Consider the following 18,493-nt stretch of genomic DNA (forward strand, 5'->3'; position numbering starts at 1 on the left):
GAAATTAAATTCTTCTATTTGACAGTTTGGAAAGAAGTTTTATCCCAATAGAGAAATATGAACTCTTCCCATCATGTAAAGCAAAAGGAATTTAAAGCATCACAGAGAAAGGTTTCCCCCAACAGACTCTTTTCAGCTTGGTTTAGACTTGTTCAAAACAGACAACAGTATCTGGAGGATATTTACCCTGGATCACAGAACCAGCTTTACAGTCACCAGCACTAACTCACTTACACACCTCCATCATGAGTAAGAGATGTTGTGTACTCAAAGAGGAACCCATTTTCATTTAGTGATGATTATTTTTTACTGAGACATCTTGGACTGCCTTTACCTTACACTACTCAAATATCTCCAGGGGGTTTTCAGGAGCAGAAGAGCATGGGAAAGAAGAATTAAGTACAAGCTCTGCATAGAAGGAGCACATAAAAAAGAGGATCTACTAAATTTGCTAATCAGAGTAAACATTCACATGTATACATGTACATGTACAGTGCCAGAGGTACTACAAGAAGAGATGGGTGTAAAACTAATCTGCTGACTTCCTTTAGAGCGCTGAAAAGAAGAGGGTACTTACTAAGGGAGCTGACAAGTATTGCCTGAAGTCTTCCCACAGTTTTTGAATTTCATCTTCTTGTTTCACTAGCTTCTGTTAGAGTACCTTCATCAGTTTATCCTCCCACCTTCTCTCAGCAGTTAGGCTAGACTGCAAAAATATCGTTGCTCTAACATTTTTCCTAAACTATATGGATTTGTGAAACTCCTCAGGATTCCCATTTCAAGTAATAGAACTACTCCATCAATGTCTGTTTATAGATAAAAACTAAATTATGCATAAATATCACACCTTGAAATAATTTTAAGGGAGGCAAAAAAGATGTTATGGTTTTGAAGCACTTTACTGCCTTTTATTCCCTTGATGCAATCTTGCATCTTGAAGTTTTCAAGATTTATATCCAAAATAGGATTTAGTTTTGCTATAAGTTGCCAGACACTGAGTATTACGGAACAACTGCTGCACAATAACTGCCGTTGTACAGACAACTATTTCCCATTTCAAACCTTGCTATATTCAGCCAAACTTTTCAGACATGGGAGCACAACTTTTGGGACACAGTCACCTAGTGCTGTGCTCTGCTGTAGGTTCCCAGAGTCCCAGACCTTGCTCTGAGGCCACTCATGGAGAACAAAGCAAATAATGCTACAATGTGCTTTTTCACTGAGAAGTCTAGCAGGACCTAACAGCCTTTGCATGTTTTATTCTGGAGAAAATTACTGTTTTTCTAGTAGTTTCTTTCAGTAAAGGGGGTTGAGAGTGGGATGGGGGCTGTACAGAGAACAGGGTTTCCCAGCTCTGACTCTAAAGGGCTTCTGCTAGCAGGACACACAGCTTTCCACAAGCAGCACTTTCTCCAGAGCCTGAACATCATAATTATAATACAGTCTTGTTTAAGGTATAAACAAGCTTAAGGCATGTTATTTTCAGGGTTACACTGAAGCAACACTAAGCACCTGAACAAATTGCCTCCAAATTAGTCAGGCCCAGTAGCGTTGCCCTTGAGGGAACTTCGAATCCAGCTGAGCAGAAGAAATTAGGCGATGGTCACAGCTCTTCACACTGTTAGGGCAACATCAATTGACAAACTGTTTATTTGCTTCTGTTGCCAGCATAGCCTCATGAGATCTGTACCTGGTCACCCACCTAACACAGGGGACACAAACACTCCGGTCTGATTCTGCACCATTGCTGAAGGGAGATGGTTTGTCAGAGCAAGGAACCACACTCCGGGCACATGGTGAGGGCTTTGCAAGGCACTCTGTGTGATGTGCCTGCCCCCCTGCAGACCACCCCAAACAACACAGGATGCCCACGGCAGGCGTGGCACTTCAGGCACTTTTGCTCCACACACCCCTGTGGCACCACGCCAGCAATCAACCCTCACAGAGAGATGTGCCCCAGTTGTGAGCTCCTTGTAATGGTACAGATGGGTCTGACAGCTTTTCTTGAGGCAAGTGCATGCTCCGAAGTGCTCTAGAGCCAGCAAGCCTTCAACACATTTTTATTGCCATGTTTTCAGCTCATACCCACCCCTCCAAAAATATATATATATATCCAGACAAGCCTTAGTTCACTATCACTTTCACAGAGAAAGCCCTTAGTTCACTGAGCACAGAAAAAATGCTGCATGATAAGCTAGTTTCAGACCGTCACACTGGGTATCTAAACCACTTCTCTTCTATGAAGAGCCTTTGAAAAAGGCTCTCTTCTGCCTGGCACTGTTAAATGTTTTATTAGCTCTAGCTTATTTTATTATGGTGTTACCCAGTTCTTCATATTAAAAAAAATAAAGCCTTAAACACACTTTTTTTTCCCCTCTTCAGTCTTTTGTTTTTCATCTCAGGAAGTTCATTTAAGATTCTCAAGGTTCTCCTAATCCTTATTCCAGTATTTTATTTGATCAAGTTCTGAATTTAATCCTCCTAGCTAATCTTTATTCCTTTGCCTATCTGTTAGTTGCCATTCTTCTCCATCAATGTATTTATTGCTGTCAAGACACAGAACACCACTTTTCAGATTTGCGCTGTAGCTATTCAATTTTCAAACAACATTGTTTTAAGACAAAGTTGTAATAGGTCACAACTGCATTTTTAGCTGTGGACTTCTGTACTATTTTCTCACACACAGTTGTGAAAATTAGAGAGAATTAAATGCTTCATGCTGCATTTAAGCTTGGCTAGTGGAGAGGTCTGCTTTCCTATAATTAAAAACTAAATTTCAAAGTCCACTGTAACCCCACACTCTCCTTCCCCAACCTCAGTAACATACATACAACTTCTTGTGCTTGAGCAGAAAGCAGGGTTGGTTTTGTGACATGGTGTCCTGTGTACAGAACAGCACATACTCTGGTTTTAGGCACTTAGAGGTTTCATAGGTCTCAAATGCTTAATCCTTATCAGGTGGACCCAAACACTCTGAAATTTTTTCAATACACCCTGTTCTGTGATCACTGAAATTAAATACTTGGCTTGATATGTAGAACTTGGTACTCCTTGTAAAGCAGATCTTTACACAAACACAGTTTGTTTTGTTTTTTTTTTTACAGGCCTTAACTTTTAAATCAAGTAATTAGAAAAATGAGTACACTGAAATGCTAAGAAACTTCTAAAAAACTACAGGTAACAATAAACAACTTGGACAAAGCTTATGGGAAAACACAGGCAAACAACCAATGTTTAGGGATCCCAGATGAGATAGACAGCACTGTAGAAGCTGCAGTCAACAGTAAGGACTATGTCCTGTGCTTTTCATCTTTTGATGTTGCCTAGAACATGGTTTCAGCAGATGGCTCTTTTAGTAGCAATTCAGGCTCTCTATATTATCCAATGTAATATCTGAAGCAGAAGAAATGTGTAAACTGTTAAACACCTGAGATTACACTAGAACACCTTACAGGGATAAATAAAAATGCATACAGAATTGTATTGCCTATCACTGACCTCACATTCACTATTCCCCCTTATCTATTCCCCAGTTATCCTCCTGGTATTAACAACAAAACTGACATTTCAAGTGACTTTAAACTATCCACCTGCATATTCAAAACCACTTGTACAGCAAATACTGCTGGAAAACCTGCACAAAAGCATTTGGTCACAATCAGCATACTTTCTGCATCACTGACCAGTGTGGTGTTTTGCAGACCAATACAACACAGATTCATTGCTTGGATTACACAGATTTTTCTACAATTCAAATGTTAATCACATTTCTACTACTAGTCAACTCTACCTGTAATATCTAATAAATTCTCAAAAGCTCCAATCAAAACAAGATTTGAATATTTCCTTTTCTTTAACATGAGGGTAATCTAATGCACTGAAGTACTACAACTTAATGGAAAGCAATTTAAGTAAATATACCTGGAAATAACTGAATTCACAAAAACAACAGATAAGATCTTGATATGAAATTCATGGCAATACAAGTGTATCATGCAAACCAGTTCTAGAATAAGATCTTCAAACAAGAAAAAATTTCACCTCTCAATATGTTGTCAAGTACAGGAGCAAAAAAAAAAAGTCTGTCAGCTACACAAAAGTACCGAGATTCCTACTCCACTGCCTATAGTAACAGATCTGTATTGTTTCATTAGTTCATCAGAGAGGAGGCTAAATCATCCTGTAACTTTAAATACACAGTAACTCTAAATGCTACTCAGTATACAAGAAAATAAAACTGTAGTCAAACAGAGAACGACCATCAGCTTCCCCTCAATGTTTAAATTATTCTGAAACCTCTGGAAATCACAGGAATATAGAATCGTAGAATTTTAAGGGGTGTAATGGACCTTAAGGATCAGCAAGTCCCAATCCCCACTGTCATGGGCAGGGACACTTCCCACTAGACCAGGTTGCTCAAGGCCTTATCTGAACTGGCCTTGAACACTGCCAGAGATGAGACAACTCACAACTTCCCTGGGCAACCTGTTCCAGTATCTCCCCATCTCCACAGTAAAAAATTTCTTCCTAATATCTAACCTAAATTTCCCCCCTTTCAGTTTGTACCCATTACTCCTTGTCCTGTCACTACAGGTCCTGATCAAGAGTCCCTCTCCAGCTTCCCTGCAGGCCCCTGCAGATACTGCAAGGTTGCCATGAGGTCTCCATGCAACTTTCCCTTCTCCAGGCTGAAGAGCCCCAACTCTCTCAGCCTGGCTTTGTAGGGGATGTGCTTCAGTCCCTTTATTGACTTCATGTCCCTCCTCTGGACTTTCTCCAACAGTTCCATGTCCTCCTTATGTTGGGAACACCAGAACTGGACACAGCAGATGGGGTCTCACCAGAGCAGAGCAGAGCAGAGCAGAGGGGCAGAATCCCCTCCCTCGCCCTGCTGCCCACGCTGCTTTGGGTGCAGCTCAGGACATGTTTGGCTTTCTGGGCAGTGAGCACACACTGCTGGCCCATGTTGAGTTTTCCACCAACCATCACCCCCAAGTCTTCCCCCACAGGGCAGGTCTTAATGAAGAGGTTCAGAAAAACTTTGCTACAACCCATCTTGGATCCACTTGAAACTTCAGGAGGAGATAACCCTGCAAATGAACTTCACATATTGCATACGGTTGCTTTTATTAACTTATAAGCAGTTATAAGAGGAGGGAGGAGAAACTTAAAATATTAAACCAATTATCCCACCAATGCAAATCTAGCTCAAATGCAGGACAGTCAGTTTGCATCACGAGGTTAACAAAATGGAACAGCACAGCTTCTTGTTTTTGTTACACAAAAATTTCAAGTACAGCACAGATACAAAAAGTCCTTGAGCTTTCTTGTTCCCTGTTTCACTGTAATACTAGCCATAACTAAACATCTAAACATAAAGGTTATCAACTACCTTCTTCTAACTTGACTTGCAACTAAGCAAACTTCAAGGCTCCTACAACATACTCAGAGTTGTCTCTCTTGCCCTATCCTCTTGTCCTCCTTCCTGTAGCTTTTGCAAAAAACTTCTACTTTTTAATCTCGTAAAAACCATAATTGATTTTCACTAAACCCCATTTAGCTGCCTACAAAATCATTCCAGTCATACCAAAAAGATAACACTGAAAGTTCTAGCAATACCATAAAGAAGATCAACTCTAGACTACTTGAGACACATATTTTATGTCTGGAATCCCAAACACTACAAGCTGGAGGCCCAACAGTAGCAAAATATTTTCCTCCATATCAAAGACATAAAGGCAAACAATGTTTCCTCAGAAGAGGATTTTTTTTTTAATAAAACAATTCTGCAGTTAGTCATAAAGACAGTACTATACACATCAAGATTAAACAAAATCTTAGTATCAACAGTTACTGAAAATAAAACACTAAGATGAGCTGGAATTAAAAAAAAAATTTCCTGAACAGTTGTTGTTCATTTTTGTTTCACCTTGTAAAGCATAAAATTAAAAAGTCATCTGAAGTGCAGCTGATAAAATGCAGATTTTGTGTTCTGAACTGAGGAGGAAGGATGTGGGACAAGCTGAAGATGGGCAAAGGTTCTTCTACAGAACGTGAAAATTACTTTAATACACTAAGGAAAATGGGCTAAGCATATATACAAAACAAACAACCTTCTGCTCAGAAGTGGAAAGATATCATAAATAAACACATATCTAATAATGAATACTCCAAACCAACTCAATAATCAGGGCTTAATTGCAGGCCATTTAACTAGGCTTACCTTATCTTTTTTAAGCATGCACATACCTACCACTCAGAAAGAACCATCTGCAGCAGATGAGTCAGAAAGTCACAGGTACCTTCTAGTACCAAACTACTCTTTCCTACATTCTGAAACCACAGTATGTAAACACTCAAGATAACCCATCTACCAAAGGTTTCACAAAAGATGGAGGTATGGTTTTGCTACTTATTTCATATTAGATAACCATGATATACAAGAGAGAGCTCTAAAATGCATTTAATTTTAACGGTGATGCTTTATTAATAGCAATTAACATAGCAGCAACTTCCGCTCTGTTCCCCAAAGCAAAGTAGCACAAAAATCCCCTTCATAACTGTTAGTATAAAAATAGCACTATGTACTGGTTTTGTGTGGCCAGGTTTTGGTATTGGGGGTTACAGGGGTGGCTTCTGTGAGAAGCTGCTGGAAGCTTCCTCCCTGTCTGGCAGAGCCAATGCCAGCAGCCTCCAGGACAGATGTGCCACTGGCCAAGGCTGGGCCAATCAGAAATTATGGTAATGCCTCTGTGATAACAGATTTAAGAAGGAGAAAAAGGTTATTGGGCAGATGAAAATGTGCTGAGAGGAGAGGAGTGAGCACATGTGAGAGAAACAATTCTGGAGACACCAAGGTCAGTGGAGAAGGAAGGACAGAAGGTGCTCCAGGCGCTGGACCTGAGATTCCCCTGCAGCCCGTGGTGCAGCCCATGGTGAGGCAGCTGTGGCCCTGCAGCCATGGAGGTAACAGAGATGCAGAGATCCACCCACAGCCCGTGGTGGAGCCTCACATCGAAGCAGATGGATGCCTGAGAGGAGGCTGTGAACCCCAGGGAGGCCTTTGCTGGAACAGGCTCCTGGCAGGGACCTGCACACCTGTGGAGAGAGGAGCCTGTGCTGGAGCAGGTTTCCTGGTAGGACTTGTGACCCTGTGTGGGACCCACGCTGGAGCAGCCTGTCCTTGAAGGACTGCACCCCATGGAAGAGTGACCCACACTGGAGAATTTTATGGAGAACTGTTGCCCATGGGATGGACTCACATTGGAGAAGTTAATGGAGAACTGTCTCCTGTGGGAGGGCCCCCATGCTGGAGCAGCAGAGGGACTCCTCTCCCTGAGCAGCAGCAGAAAAGTGAAATGAACTGGCCGTAAACTCCATCCCCCATCTCCCTGCACCACTGGAGAGGAGAAGGTAGAGCTGGGAAGGAGGAAGGGTGATGGGAAGGTGTTTCTAACATTTATTTTACTTCTCATTATCCTGCCGGTGACACTACTTGGTGGATGATCTCTCCTGGTCCTTACCTCAACCCTTGAACACTTTGTTCTGTTTTCTCTCCCCTGTCCAGTTACCAGGGTGAGTGATAGCGCAGCTTTGATGGGTGCCTGGCATCCAGCCAGGGTCAACCCACTACACACTGGAACGCTTTCAGTAACTCAAGAGGCAGTTATTTACTTCGAACATTGCAACAAAAAATCTGAATCATATTTTAGAGCATTTCACTATTTTTAGCTGCTGGGGGGATAAGCCTTCTGCTATACACTGGACCATTTATGGATAAAAAGGATTTGCTGCAAACACTACTTTTTGAAATTGGAACATAACAGACGATTTATGGGCCCAGACATATCCTTTACTTCTATACTTTCCAATACAAAGCTTAACATTTTCAGTGCCCATGTCCGTAAGAAACCAGTAGACATTATTTTAACCCCATCCCATCAACAATATTCCAGTGATAGCAGTGACCTGGTTATGTCTCAAGACTCCTGCAGAACTGGCAAAAGCAGGAAGTTACACTTTTGTTTCTTTCAGAACTGAGAGCAACCAATGTATTCAGGTTGGAAGTGCTAGTTAGCACATACACCCAACAGACTTCTGACAGAGAATGCTCCTCATCTCCTGAAGCCTGATTCTTAACATCTTTTTTTTACAGGATTTCAAGATTAACTTCCAGAATTTCAGCTGTACTTATAGGTAAAGTTCTTCAGGCAAGTATATTATTCTGCAGTAACGCCAACATACTTTAGATAGCTCCATACTATGCATCAAATTGGAAGTGGGCAACACTGGTATATGGGAATTGGGTCAAAACCAACTTATTTAAGCTGGAAGCTAAAGGGAAATTCCTCTTCAAAGAATCACAGTGGTTACATACATCATATTGCACAATCAATAATTCAAATGTGGTAACATTTTCTTTGATAAATTTCAATTTGGCATGTATTTAGATAAAATTATTATCTCCTTCCTAAACACTTTTTTACCTAACAGGCATATTTTTTTTTGCCTCGCTGGATCACTTGTTACTTTAAAATGCCTTTGAAGACAGCCAAATTACAACACTATCTGTGTGCCATATATATGCTGGAGAGGACAATCAGTTATTGGTAAGTAGTGGATTTTATTTCCTTCACAAGAGAGGTGTTCAACTTCAAAGCTCAAGAGACAAATACCTTAGCAGACAATGACATGCAGGTATAGGCTTTCTCCTTTTGGAGCTTACTTTTCTGCTTCTCAGTACCTTAAATTTCAATATATTCTTTCATTTTACATGTGATTAGTATGTAGAGGAATGACATGGACTATAGTTACATGTTTTTCTTCAGTTATTTACAGTTCACTCTGAATATAACTGAGCCCCAGTAACTTCTACAGACAAAACACCAAACAAGAAAAAAATATATTGTCCCTATAAAAATACTAGGTTATCTGGAAATTCAGTTTACAAGTACCAGACAAAGACACTAAAAGAAGCAAGCATGTAAAGTCTTCAACTATAGATGCCAGTTCTGTTTAAAACACTTTGCTTTGCTCTGACATTTCCTGAATTCCTCTCAAGACCTCCTTAGCACGGGCACATCATCCAGACATGCTCCAGTAAGGCTCTGATACTACAGCAAAAATGAAGCCATTAGTTGAGAAAGGTTTAAGCACAACACACAATAAAAATTTTGCAATTTAGCAAGTAATAAATATCAACTTGATATGGCAAATGGAAGTTCCACCAGTTCATTCTGGGGTCTCCAGACACAGGTACAGAACAGACCAAACACTCTGTTGCAAAGGCAGAGAGCCCAGCCCACGGCTCACAAACACACACCTCCCTCAGACGAGTTGTCACCCATCACTCGGGGTCAGACGTGTATCCAAATAACTGCCATTAGCCACAACTGCACCCAGCCTCATTTCCAAAGGCCAACACCAGTGCACTCCTGCTTTCTTCACTGCCTTATTCTATAAAGTGGGAGAAAATGCTGGGTTTTAATGTGTCCAGTTTTGTTGATCCCATTATATAAACTGAGCTTCAAAAACAGTTATTTAAAAACACACAACCCTATTTCTGGAAGAAAGATGAGATTTTGGATTAAGTCAGGCATATTTAAAACTAAAATTTAGAAGAAGATACAATTTTAGTTAATGAGAAAAGATTAAAAGAAATGCAGATGTCTTCCAGACTTAATCCTCAACACACAACTTATCAATGCCAGCTAAGGGTTTTATCATCAGAAACTGATGTAACACCTTTTAAGTCCCTGTAAAGTTTGCTCAAGGGCTGAGACACTTACTGTTCATTATCTGGATTTCCAAACAAAAGTGTATTGAAATTAAGGAATAGTTTTAACTCATGTAATTTAAAAGCTATGTATTTTGTTTAATACTCCATCTCACACACCTGCCTTACTACAGAGATTCCAGAAACCACCACAATGAAATGAAGAAAGAAGTGACGTTTTGGCTTGAACTGTCTCAGCACCTGAAACACAGGATTAACAGCTTCTAATACAAATCCTGTATTCCACACTTTTCCCCTTCTTTGAGACTTGTTGGGGATGCTAAGGAAACAGCCAAGTTCTACCACTGCTCTGCAAATTACACACCTAGTCTCAGAGCACAGAGCTTGCTTCTCAGTGGGGGTGAGATCCATCTCTAGGTTAAAAAAGGAAATTCTGGTTTGAGCAAAACATTACTTGAGAAAGAGAATGTAAAAATGCTGTGTGAAACCTCTTGTTCACATGCTTAACTGAAAAATGCCATCTTAACTTTGACTTGAACACACATTAACATTTACTCTGGGTCTTATGATCTGATGACATTGGAGGCATAAGAGGAAAAAAACCACCTAATTTCAAGCCATACTCACTTCCAGTGATTGAAAAGCTAGTATCAAATAAAGAGGCCTAGAATTTGCACTACATCACAGCTGAAGAATGTTATGAACATTTTTATTGCTTATAGAATTGACGACATGGCTGCTCATGACTGTTAGTAGATGGACACAAAAAATTCCCCAGATCAGCCCAAGAAAGTCCCCAAGTTACTCTGACATTAAATCATAGCTCCTGGAGCACCACAGTCTGTGTACTGATACTCTAAAAAAACCAAAGAGCACTAGAATTTGTCAAATTGAGGTGCACATTACTGGAATTTGTCTTGACACTTGTTCAAGATATATTGCGTACAAAGAATACTTTCCCTATAAAAAACCTCTTCCTATATACTTAATTTTCAGTAAAATTTTGGTTTGTTCATCAGATCAATCTGATTCACAAAATGTGACTTAAACACAGTGTAAGAAATTTGTCAGTGGGAGAAGATGAAAGTAGTTTAAATTATCTCTCTAATATAGGGAAAATGTAAAAAATGACAAGAAACCTACCTACAAAGGCAGTGGGAATAGAAAGACAAAAGGAAAAGAAGCAGAGCACCGTCTACTTGCCTTGTGATTTATCTTAGGGATGTAAGAAGCTGTAACCAAATTTACCTAGACAGTGGTCAAAGCAGCTAGAATGTAATAAACATAGAAATAAACTATGGAAAAGATAATACCAACCTTTTAGATTAAGGAGGCAATTTAAAAGGATATATACAAGGTAAATCATGACAAATACCACTTGGTGACTTTCTTCCTTTTCATCTTCATACTGTTCATTTACAAGAATTAATAAAAAACATAAAGGCAAATTCTAGCCCAAGACCTCTATTATGTGGTAAACTCAAGAGCAAACATCTGCAACTTGGAAGAAAATTCAACCTAAGATGTAACTTATCTCAAACCAGCTGCTGTTTACATACCATACATTGCTATTCAGTATAAAACTAATCTGTAAGGATGTGTTATCTGCTTTAATTACAATTAGGCATTTTACTGTCCATCACTTGGAGGACTTGCCTTGTTGTACCAAAATAAGAAATTGACCAAAATTGAGATTTCCTAACCATGTAATTATCTGCTTAGCCTTTTCAAGAAGCAATTATTATTCTCTACCTAGCAGCAGCTATTTAAAGGAACCTCAAAACAGATAAATTAAGCCATGGAGCACACTGAAACCTAGGTTTAGTCAGATTAGGCTAGTTACTATTTAACGGAAATGAGCAGCTTCCTGTTGTCAGGGCAAACAGCGAGCAACTTCCATTTCAAGATGCAGTGTTCTGTGCTCCTGCAAAGATCTGCACCGTGACGACTATTTCAATAGTGTTCCACGTGAAATTTGCTTTCAGGTGAAATAAAGATACTGAATGTACTAGAACGTTTCGGTTCCAGTACTAAATGTAAATGTACCAGAACATTTTAGTTCCTTCTTCCTGCTTCTAAGCATGTTCTAAGTTCACAAAGTTTTGTCTTCCAAATACAGGTCTTGGACCTCTTTCCACCACAACACTCCTCCCCTCCAGAATTTTTTTTTTTTTCTCTTGGGTCCACTGCCGACGCTCTTTCAAAGCAAATTCCCTATTTAGAGCTGAAAAAAGATAAACAGAGTTGGCAGCAGTTAATCCAGCCAGAGAGTGCGAAAACGACTGTTGGGAGAAGCTTTGACCAGGCAGTTTGTAACGTGAGTGGTTTCACTGATGAGTTACACAAACAACTTGCAAAGGAGCGTAACTGAAACCAGACACGTGCAGAGAGAGGGAAGCATCACCTGGACCGTGTTTTGCTTTATTCGTGGGAGAGTGGTCAGGTAAGACTGTGAATATGTACGTCTAGAGACACACAGACCTCGAACGTGGAAGGTCCCACCATTCAGGTTTCTAAAAAGGAAAAACCCACACTGAACTGTGATCTCTCTTATTTAATTAGTAGTATGTAAATAAGATACAACTAATTCTACTGGCGGAATGTCAGGATTTTTGCTAGCAGTATTTCAAAGCCAAACTGGCACTTCTCAGAAAAGTTTGTCTTGCACCACCGTGCAGACTTCAGCTGCATCACCACGCTTGCCTCTGTCTCAAGAGCTACAGGTCAGCTGCGCACAGTCCAGTATAGCCCGCGCCTAAGCACACCCGAACGAGGGGGACGGCTCACTCGGGGTGAAAACAGAAACATTTCTGGAAAAACAGCGACAAACTAAGCCCAGGAGGAGCGGAGGTTCGATGTCCCCGAGCAGAGCAGCCTTCACCCAAACACATCGGCGGTGAGGAAACTTTCCCCGCGTAGTTCCGGGCAGCTCCCACCTGGAGCGCGGCTCCGGGAGCCGACGGGGCAGGAGGCGGCGGCGACCCGGCCCCAGACCCAGCGCCGCATTTCGCGCCCGCGCTGAGTCCAGCGTTGCTGCCGGGGGCGCCGCCGGCCCCAGCCCGCCCCGCTGCCGCTCTCGGCCGCGGCTGCCGCGGGCGCGCAGGGCCGGGGCCGGGGCCGCCTGGCGCGGCGGGATCGGGACGGGGACGCGGCCCCGCGGAGCGCGGCGGCGGCACTTACTGTGTGTGAGTGCGAGGGCCGGCGGCGGTGCCGAGCGGAACGGGCGCGGCGGCGGCGGCGGCGGCGGCAGCTCCGGGCTCCCCGCCGGGACCGGGGCGGGGCGGGGCGAGCACCCGGCCCTGCCCTGCCCTGCGCTCGCCCCGGGCCGGGGCGGGGCCCGCCCGTCCGGCTCGACCCCCGCGCCGCCTCTCGCCCAAGCCTAAATAAAATTGTTTATATCTACTGAGCCGTGTGCCGAGGTATTTTAAATTTTGGCAGCGGCTTGCTGCGAGCCTGACGAGATGCGTGCTCTACTCACACCCACTGTGTGAACTCGCGTAGGGGCTGTTAGAAGTTAAGAACAGGTACCTGTCTTAAACGCTATTACGGTCAGAGAAGAGTCGAATTTGTGCCAGGACGGTGCTAATTCCAGGCTTGGCAGCGGCAAGATCTGGTTAGCACAACCTGGTCAATACATCCCCGCTGGGACAGACTGTGTGAAAAGCAGCAGCTCACAGACCTATCACCGAAGAAAGAACAGACAGACTCTGCAACCACCAACAGTCTCCAAAGTACCCCCGAACAGGGCTCTGTGGATACCAGGAACCTGGACTGCATAAAGCAGTACTGTCCAATGACCTAGGGGAAGGTTAACAAAGCTTGGGAAGAAGGATGTACCACTGACAGTGGATACAAAAAGCGCAAAATGCACAGGCAGAACTCCGAAGACTAATAAAACCAATTCAGCAACTGTGCTACAATAATCTCTGACTGGATAAAAGGTAACTCCAGCACGGGGAGATCCCAACCACCTGCTCACAGCCCTCCAAGAAAACCAGTGACACAAAAGAAGAGAAAGAACTGACTAATTAGCATAAGAAGCAATGGAATCATTAACCAATGGAAGACAGAGTACTAACTAGAGAACTATGCAACTTGCAGCCGGTAAGCATGAATTCTTTTGTTTGCAAAATGCATAGTGAAAACTTTCCATAGTCAGTGTCTGATCTTGTGTACCCAACACCCCCTTCTGCACAGAACTTACTACAAAAAGAATGAGCCAGGTGCCCCCGCCACACCACTGAGAAGCCCAGAGTGAAAAAGGACCAAAAAGACAGCGCTGGGTCCACAGGTGGTGACTGTCTCCTGCTGGCGCTCTCTTTCTCCTGCACACTAAAAGCTACAAGTCAGTATTGTTGAACTGGCATTCTGTCTCGTTTGCACCTTAATTGGGGCCTCTCTCACTAATCAGATTGTTACAGGTGCATTCATCCTTGTACCTCTACTAGATGTGGAAACATAGAGGTGGGTGAAGCTCCCCAAGACCTTCACAGGTTTTCAAGCTTAAATGAAACAGAAAAGGGGCTTCAAAGGTTAAGTTGTGGCAGACAACAGAAAGTGCCATCACTACATCAGCATTACACTGCAAAATAATTTAGTTTTATTCAGCTCTGCTACTTACGCATTGAAAAAAAGAAAAAAATAAAGAAAAAACCACACACCAGCCCTCCCTCCCAAACACCAAAAAGCTAGAACAAGGAAAGATAAAAAAGCATGACATTATAAGACACTAAAAAAAGAGAAATATTAAATCATGCATATTTTAGAGCTAGAAATGGGAGGAATAAGAAACACTAAGAAACTTGGTAAATCAATATCTTTATTTTATAGAAAGTTTGATCAGTGTGCTGAACCTGCCATTAGCGATGGTTTTGCTATTTTTAGTAAAAATAAACATTTGAAAGTAATTACCTTGGAAAATAATTCTCCAAGTTTATTTCCCCATAATCACTGTTGCTTTTTTCATAACTATTGCATCTAATCTAACACTGGGTGCTTTTAATAGGAAGGGGGTACCTAGCGTAGGATATCTCCATAGTTTATTTCCTGCAACTGGTTCTGAGGTTCCTAAAATGCAGTAGAACATGTACGACCTCACCCTGCACCACCATGGCACAGTACAAAATCTGCATCTATTCCACCTTTCTCCATCAACATCCTGCAATGTCAGCTGTCAGCTGAGAATTTTCTGGTGTAAAGTCACACAGTAAGCCAGTTTAAGTACCCAGATGGCCAGAGTTTTAACTTCCACAAGTTACTGAAGTAATCATAAAGAACTTGGATCATGTATCTGAGGTAATGGAATCAGTTAGCAACACAAGAATGACACACTCTGACAGCATTATGTATTGCTACACAGACAAACACAAGTCACAACTCCCAGTCTATGATACCTAAAAGGGACATCATCAACTACAAGCTAAATTATTTTGTCTGGGCAGTAAATTAGTATTGATTAAGCACTGGCAAAGGCAAATTTTATGTTCAATTTGTGCACACGGTTACTTTAAGCACAGGGACCTCTACAGGCACTAGTACCCTTAAGTTTGAGTAACTTGCATAGCAACAGGGAAAAAGCATTAATTGCTGGAGGACAAAAGTCAGTGAAAATTAAGGGCAACAGCCAGAGAGTTCTGAGTTCAGTTTTTCTCCAATGACCAGATTAGAAGTTGAGAGTGTCCCTTTAAAAATTTCAGATACAACAGAATTTAGCTCATTTTGACTCCATCATTACAAGAAAGCTATTGATAATTTTTCTTACAATAATTAAACATCAATGAACAATATGCAAGTGAACAACTGATTTGTAAATGAAATAGCAGCAACATGGAACTCTAAAAGGTTGAGTTTCTGCAGGATTTATTGGAAAGATTATAAAGGTGTGGCAAATACATTTTGATTTTACATAATTTAGTTTTGAGAATAGCTTATGGTAACTATAAATATTATTGAAAATGCTTGTTCACGGTCAGTACTTTTCTGGTATAAGCATAATTTTGTCAGGATTTTTCAAAGTGCAGCTTTACTCAGAAAAATGACAACATTGTATGTCTTGGCAAATTACATATAAAATCTGCTCATTTCCCAGATGGTAAGACAGCTTTTTGTGATTGCCAGTACAATAGAATTGAGCTTGACGTATTAAAGCTAATGAGATATAAATATTTAGGGACAAAACATCAAGGACATAATTATATAATACTGCCATGATTTTTGCACATGTAACATTGTTAGTTCAGTGGATGTATAAAACTGATGCATGTATATAAGCAGCTACAAAGTCAGCTGATAGTAAAGGAGTGTGCTACTGTTTACTCCACTGTTTTCCTTCTTCCATAAGAATAAAGAATACTAGAAACTCAGCCATTGAGCAGATAACATGTACTCATTGGGCAAGTCTGTTTTGTAAAGTGGTGTCACTTTTAGTCACTTTTCTGGTCCATCACTGTACTTAAACTGTTTTGATATCAAGTTCCATTTCAATCTGTAAGTTTTAAGGAAGAGCAGTTACAACTGAATCACTGAACAGCTGTTCCAGTTTGAAATGCTGTCACATGTTTCTTCACGGCATAACATTCACATTCTTTTTATTGCACAATTTGAAAATTCAGGTTATGTGCATAAAAACCTTCATAGTGTTTGCACTGCAACTTGCGAAACATACATTTAAAATGACCTTAATACATTTTACAAAATCTTTTTAAACAACTTTATATTCTTAAGATAAAAGCATCCTGAGAATGTTACATAGTTCATTATACAAGCCCTTCATTTCTGCTATGCTTTATTTATCCCCATAGTTCCTAATTTGACAAGTTTATTTTACAGTTAATATCTTGGTGCTATATTTCACAAAATATCTTTTAGCAAAAAGTACACCATTGGCATTCAAGTAATCCAGCCTCACATCTAATTTACAAATTAAACCTTTGTCAAGCTCTCAAGTAAGGAAAAGTAAACCAAAATACATACAGAAACAGTTTAGCTGACTAAAATAAAAAGTAAAGGCCTTGTGCATTAATAATTTGGTCAAACATTTAAGTTATGCAGTTTAATATTTTGGCAAAAAAAACCCTCTACATCTATCCTTCCCAATTTGTTTTCTTTCATCTGACACCAGATGTAAACATAAACATCAAGAAAGAAAGACTGACAGTGTAGAAGTACTTTGCTGTTGAACTACTTTTTTCCTTTTTTAAAGTACTTAGGAAAAACAGACAAATGTTAAGTGCTAAGAACGAACTATCTTTGGGCTAAATTAAAGTCTTACTGGAAAAAAGAAAGTAAAAATAAATTAGGTTCACTTTTTCTTTTATTTCCTCTACAGACATCTAAATAAATAGTCTTTGAAGAAATTCTAGTGCCATATCCTAAAGCAGTATCTTCCTGTATCTTTTTGATCAAGTCTAAGGCTTCACACATAATCTTGACTATTTTACTAGGAAGATATCCATTCATATTTACATTTTATTCTTGTAAAGGGAGTGTTCAGGGTTAAAAATATATTTATTTTTAAAAGGTAAGCCTGCCATCCTGATGGCAGTGATTCAAGCTATAGAACAAAAGACAAGTTACAGAACATCCTTCAGTTTCTTATACTCTAGATGAGAGGAAGGAGATCAGGCAAGTTAGAGAGGTGAACAGCCTGGATTTCAGGAATGGAGAAAGAGAGTGGCTCATTATATGAATGCCTGCATGATCAGGAGTATTCACTCCTGGAGACTTTATTTCTCTTCTGCATATAAGTATAAATTTTTGTTGTCGGCTGACTAAACAAATTCAGAGGTGAGACAGTTATGGTTGCCACAGTGAAAAACATTACCTAAGCTCTCCATCAGGACAGACATGCTTTTACAAGGTGGCCAGGTGTTGAATATAAGCAGAGGTCATGCCTAGATGGTACACTCCAGGTGAGAGTGTAACTACCTCAAAAGAAAGAGTAAACCACTACGGCAACATCTTAATAATATTATAATGATGTAATTTGGAGTCATACTTAGCTTGTATTTTAGGCAACAATCAAAATCAAAATCTGAAGGACCTTTTAATCTTTAAGGCATTAGTGCATCAGGGACTAAAAGCTCCAGGTAATTAATAAATAGGGGGTTGGTGGCAGAAGGGGAGAAAGAAAAAAAACCCAAAACATCTTGTGTCACAAGCTTTCATTGTGCATCTGCTTTGTTGGTTAGTTCCAGGAAAAATACCTTCAGGGATGGCAGAAGGGGAATGTTACTCACTATTCTGAAAAAAACATTAGATCATAAACTTCACATCATTTTTTAACACATCCTTTAACGGGCTGAATCTATCAGGCAAGATTCTCATCTTTACTGTTCCATCAGCACCACAGGAGAATATGTGATTTGCTGGTCCTGTCTCAATTTGCATGACTCCTGTCCCAATGTTTCTGAAGAGAGACTGTCGAGCATGCTCATTGATGAAAGTGTGAAGAAGATTAAATGTAGACAGACTCCATACCTGAAAAAGCATCAAAACATCAACCTCTTATACAGATAATTATCATGACCTTAAAAATCATCAGCAATGAATTGTGGAGAAATTGCACTGCATTTTGCATTTATTTTTCTGACACTAACTGTAAAAGAAGAATATGTAGCAATACATAATGACACATTTAGAGAATACTAATACTCATTTTCTGTAATAGGAACTATAGAGAGACACTAAGGTATCAATAATTAAAAGGAGGTATCAGCATTAAAGAGAGGTAAGACTGACATTTCATAATTAAATTAG

General features: G+C 40.5%; 2 protein-coding genes and 1 long non-coding RNA gene across 10 annotated transcripts in view; 1 reads left to right on the top strand and 2 right to left on the bottom strand.

The window, feature by feature from the left end:
• The window catches only part of TNFAIP8 (TNF alpha induced protein 8), a 58,671-nt gene extending 45,667 nt beyond the window's left edge, over positions 1-13,004 (bottom strand). The window contains exon 1 of the mRNA XM_082302093.1: positions 12,917-13,004. Within this exon, the coding sequence (XP_082158219.1) occupies position 12,917 (1 nt within the window). The 5' untranslated portion in view covers positions 12,918-13,004. The remainder of the gene's footprint in view (positions 1-12,916) is intronic.
• Positions 13,005-13,205: 201 nt separating this feature from the next.
• The window catches only part of LOC309585240, a 39,026-nt gene continuing 33,738 nt past the window's right edge, over positions 13,206-18,493 (top strand). Inside the window, exon 1 of the long non-coding RNA XR_014227283.1 lies at positions 13,206-13,840. This is a non-coding gene — a long non-coding RNA (uncharacterized lncRNA). The remainder of the gene's footprint in view (positions 13,841-18,493) is intronic.
• Positions 14,548-18,493, bottom strand: part of DMXL1 (Dmx like 1) — a 77,551-nt gene continuing 73,605 nt past the window's right edge. For all 8 annotated transcript variants that reach the window (XM_082301854.1, XM_082301853.1, XM_082301852.1 and 5 more), the window contains one exon: positions 14,548-18,214. In XM_082301854.1, coding sequence (XP_082157980.1) covers positions 17,990-18,214 — 225 coding nt within the window. In that variant the 3' untranslated portion in view covers positions 14,548-17,989. The remainder of the gene's footprint in view (positions 18,215-18,493) is intronic.

This window comes from Coloeus monedula (genome assembly GCF_965178545.1).
Source record: "Coloeus monedula genome assembly, chromosome: Z".
Classification (NCBI taxonomy): Eukaryota; Metazoa; Chordata; class Aves; order Passeriformes; family Corvidae; genus Coloeus; species Coloeus monedula.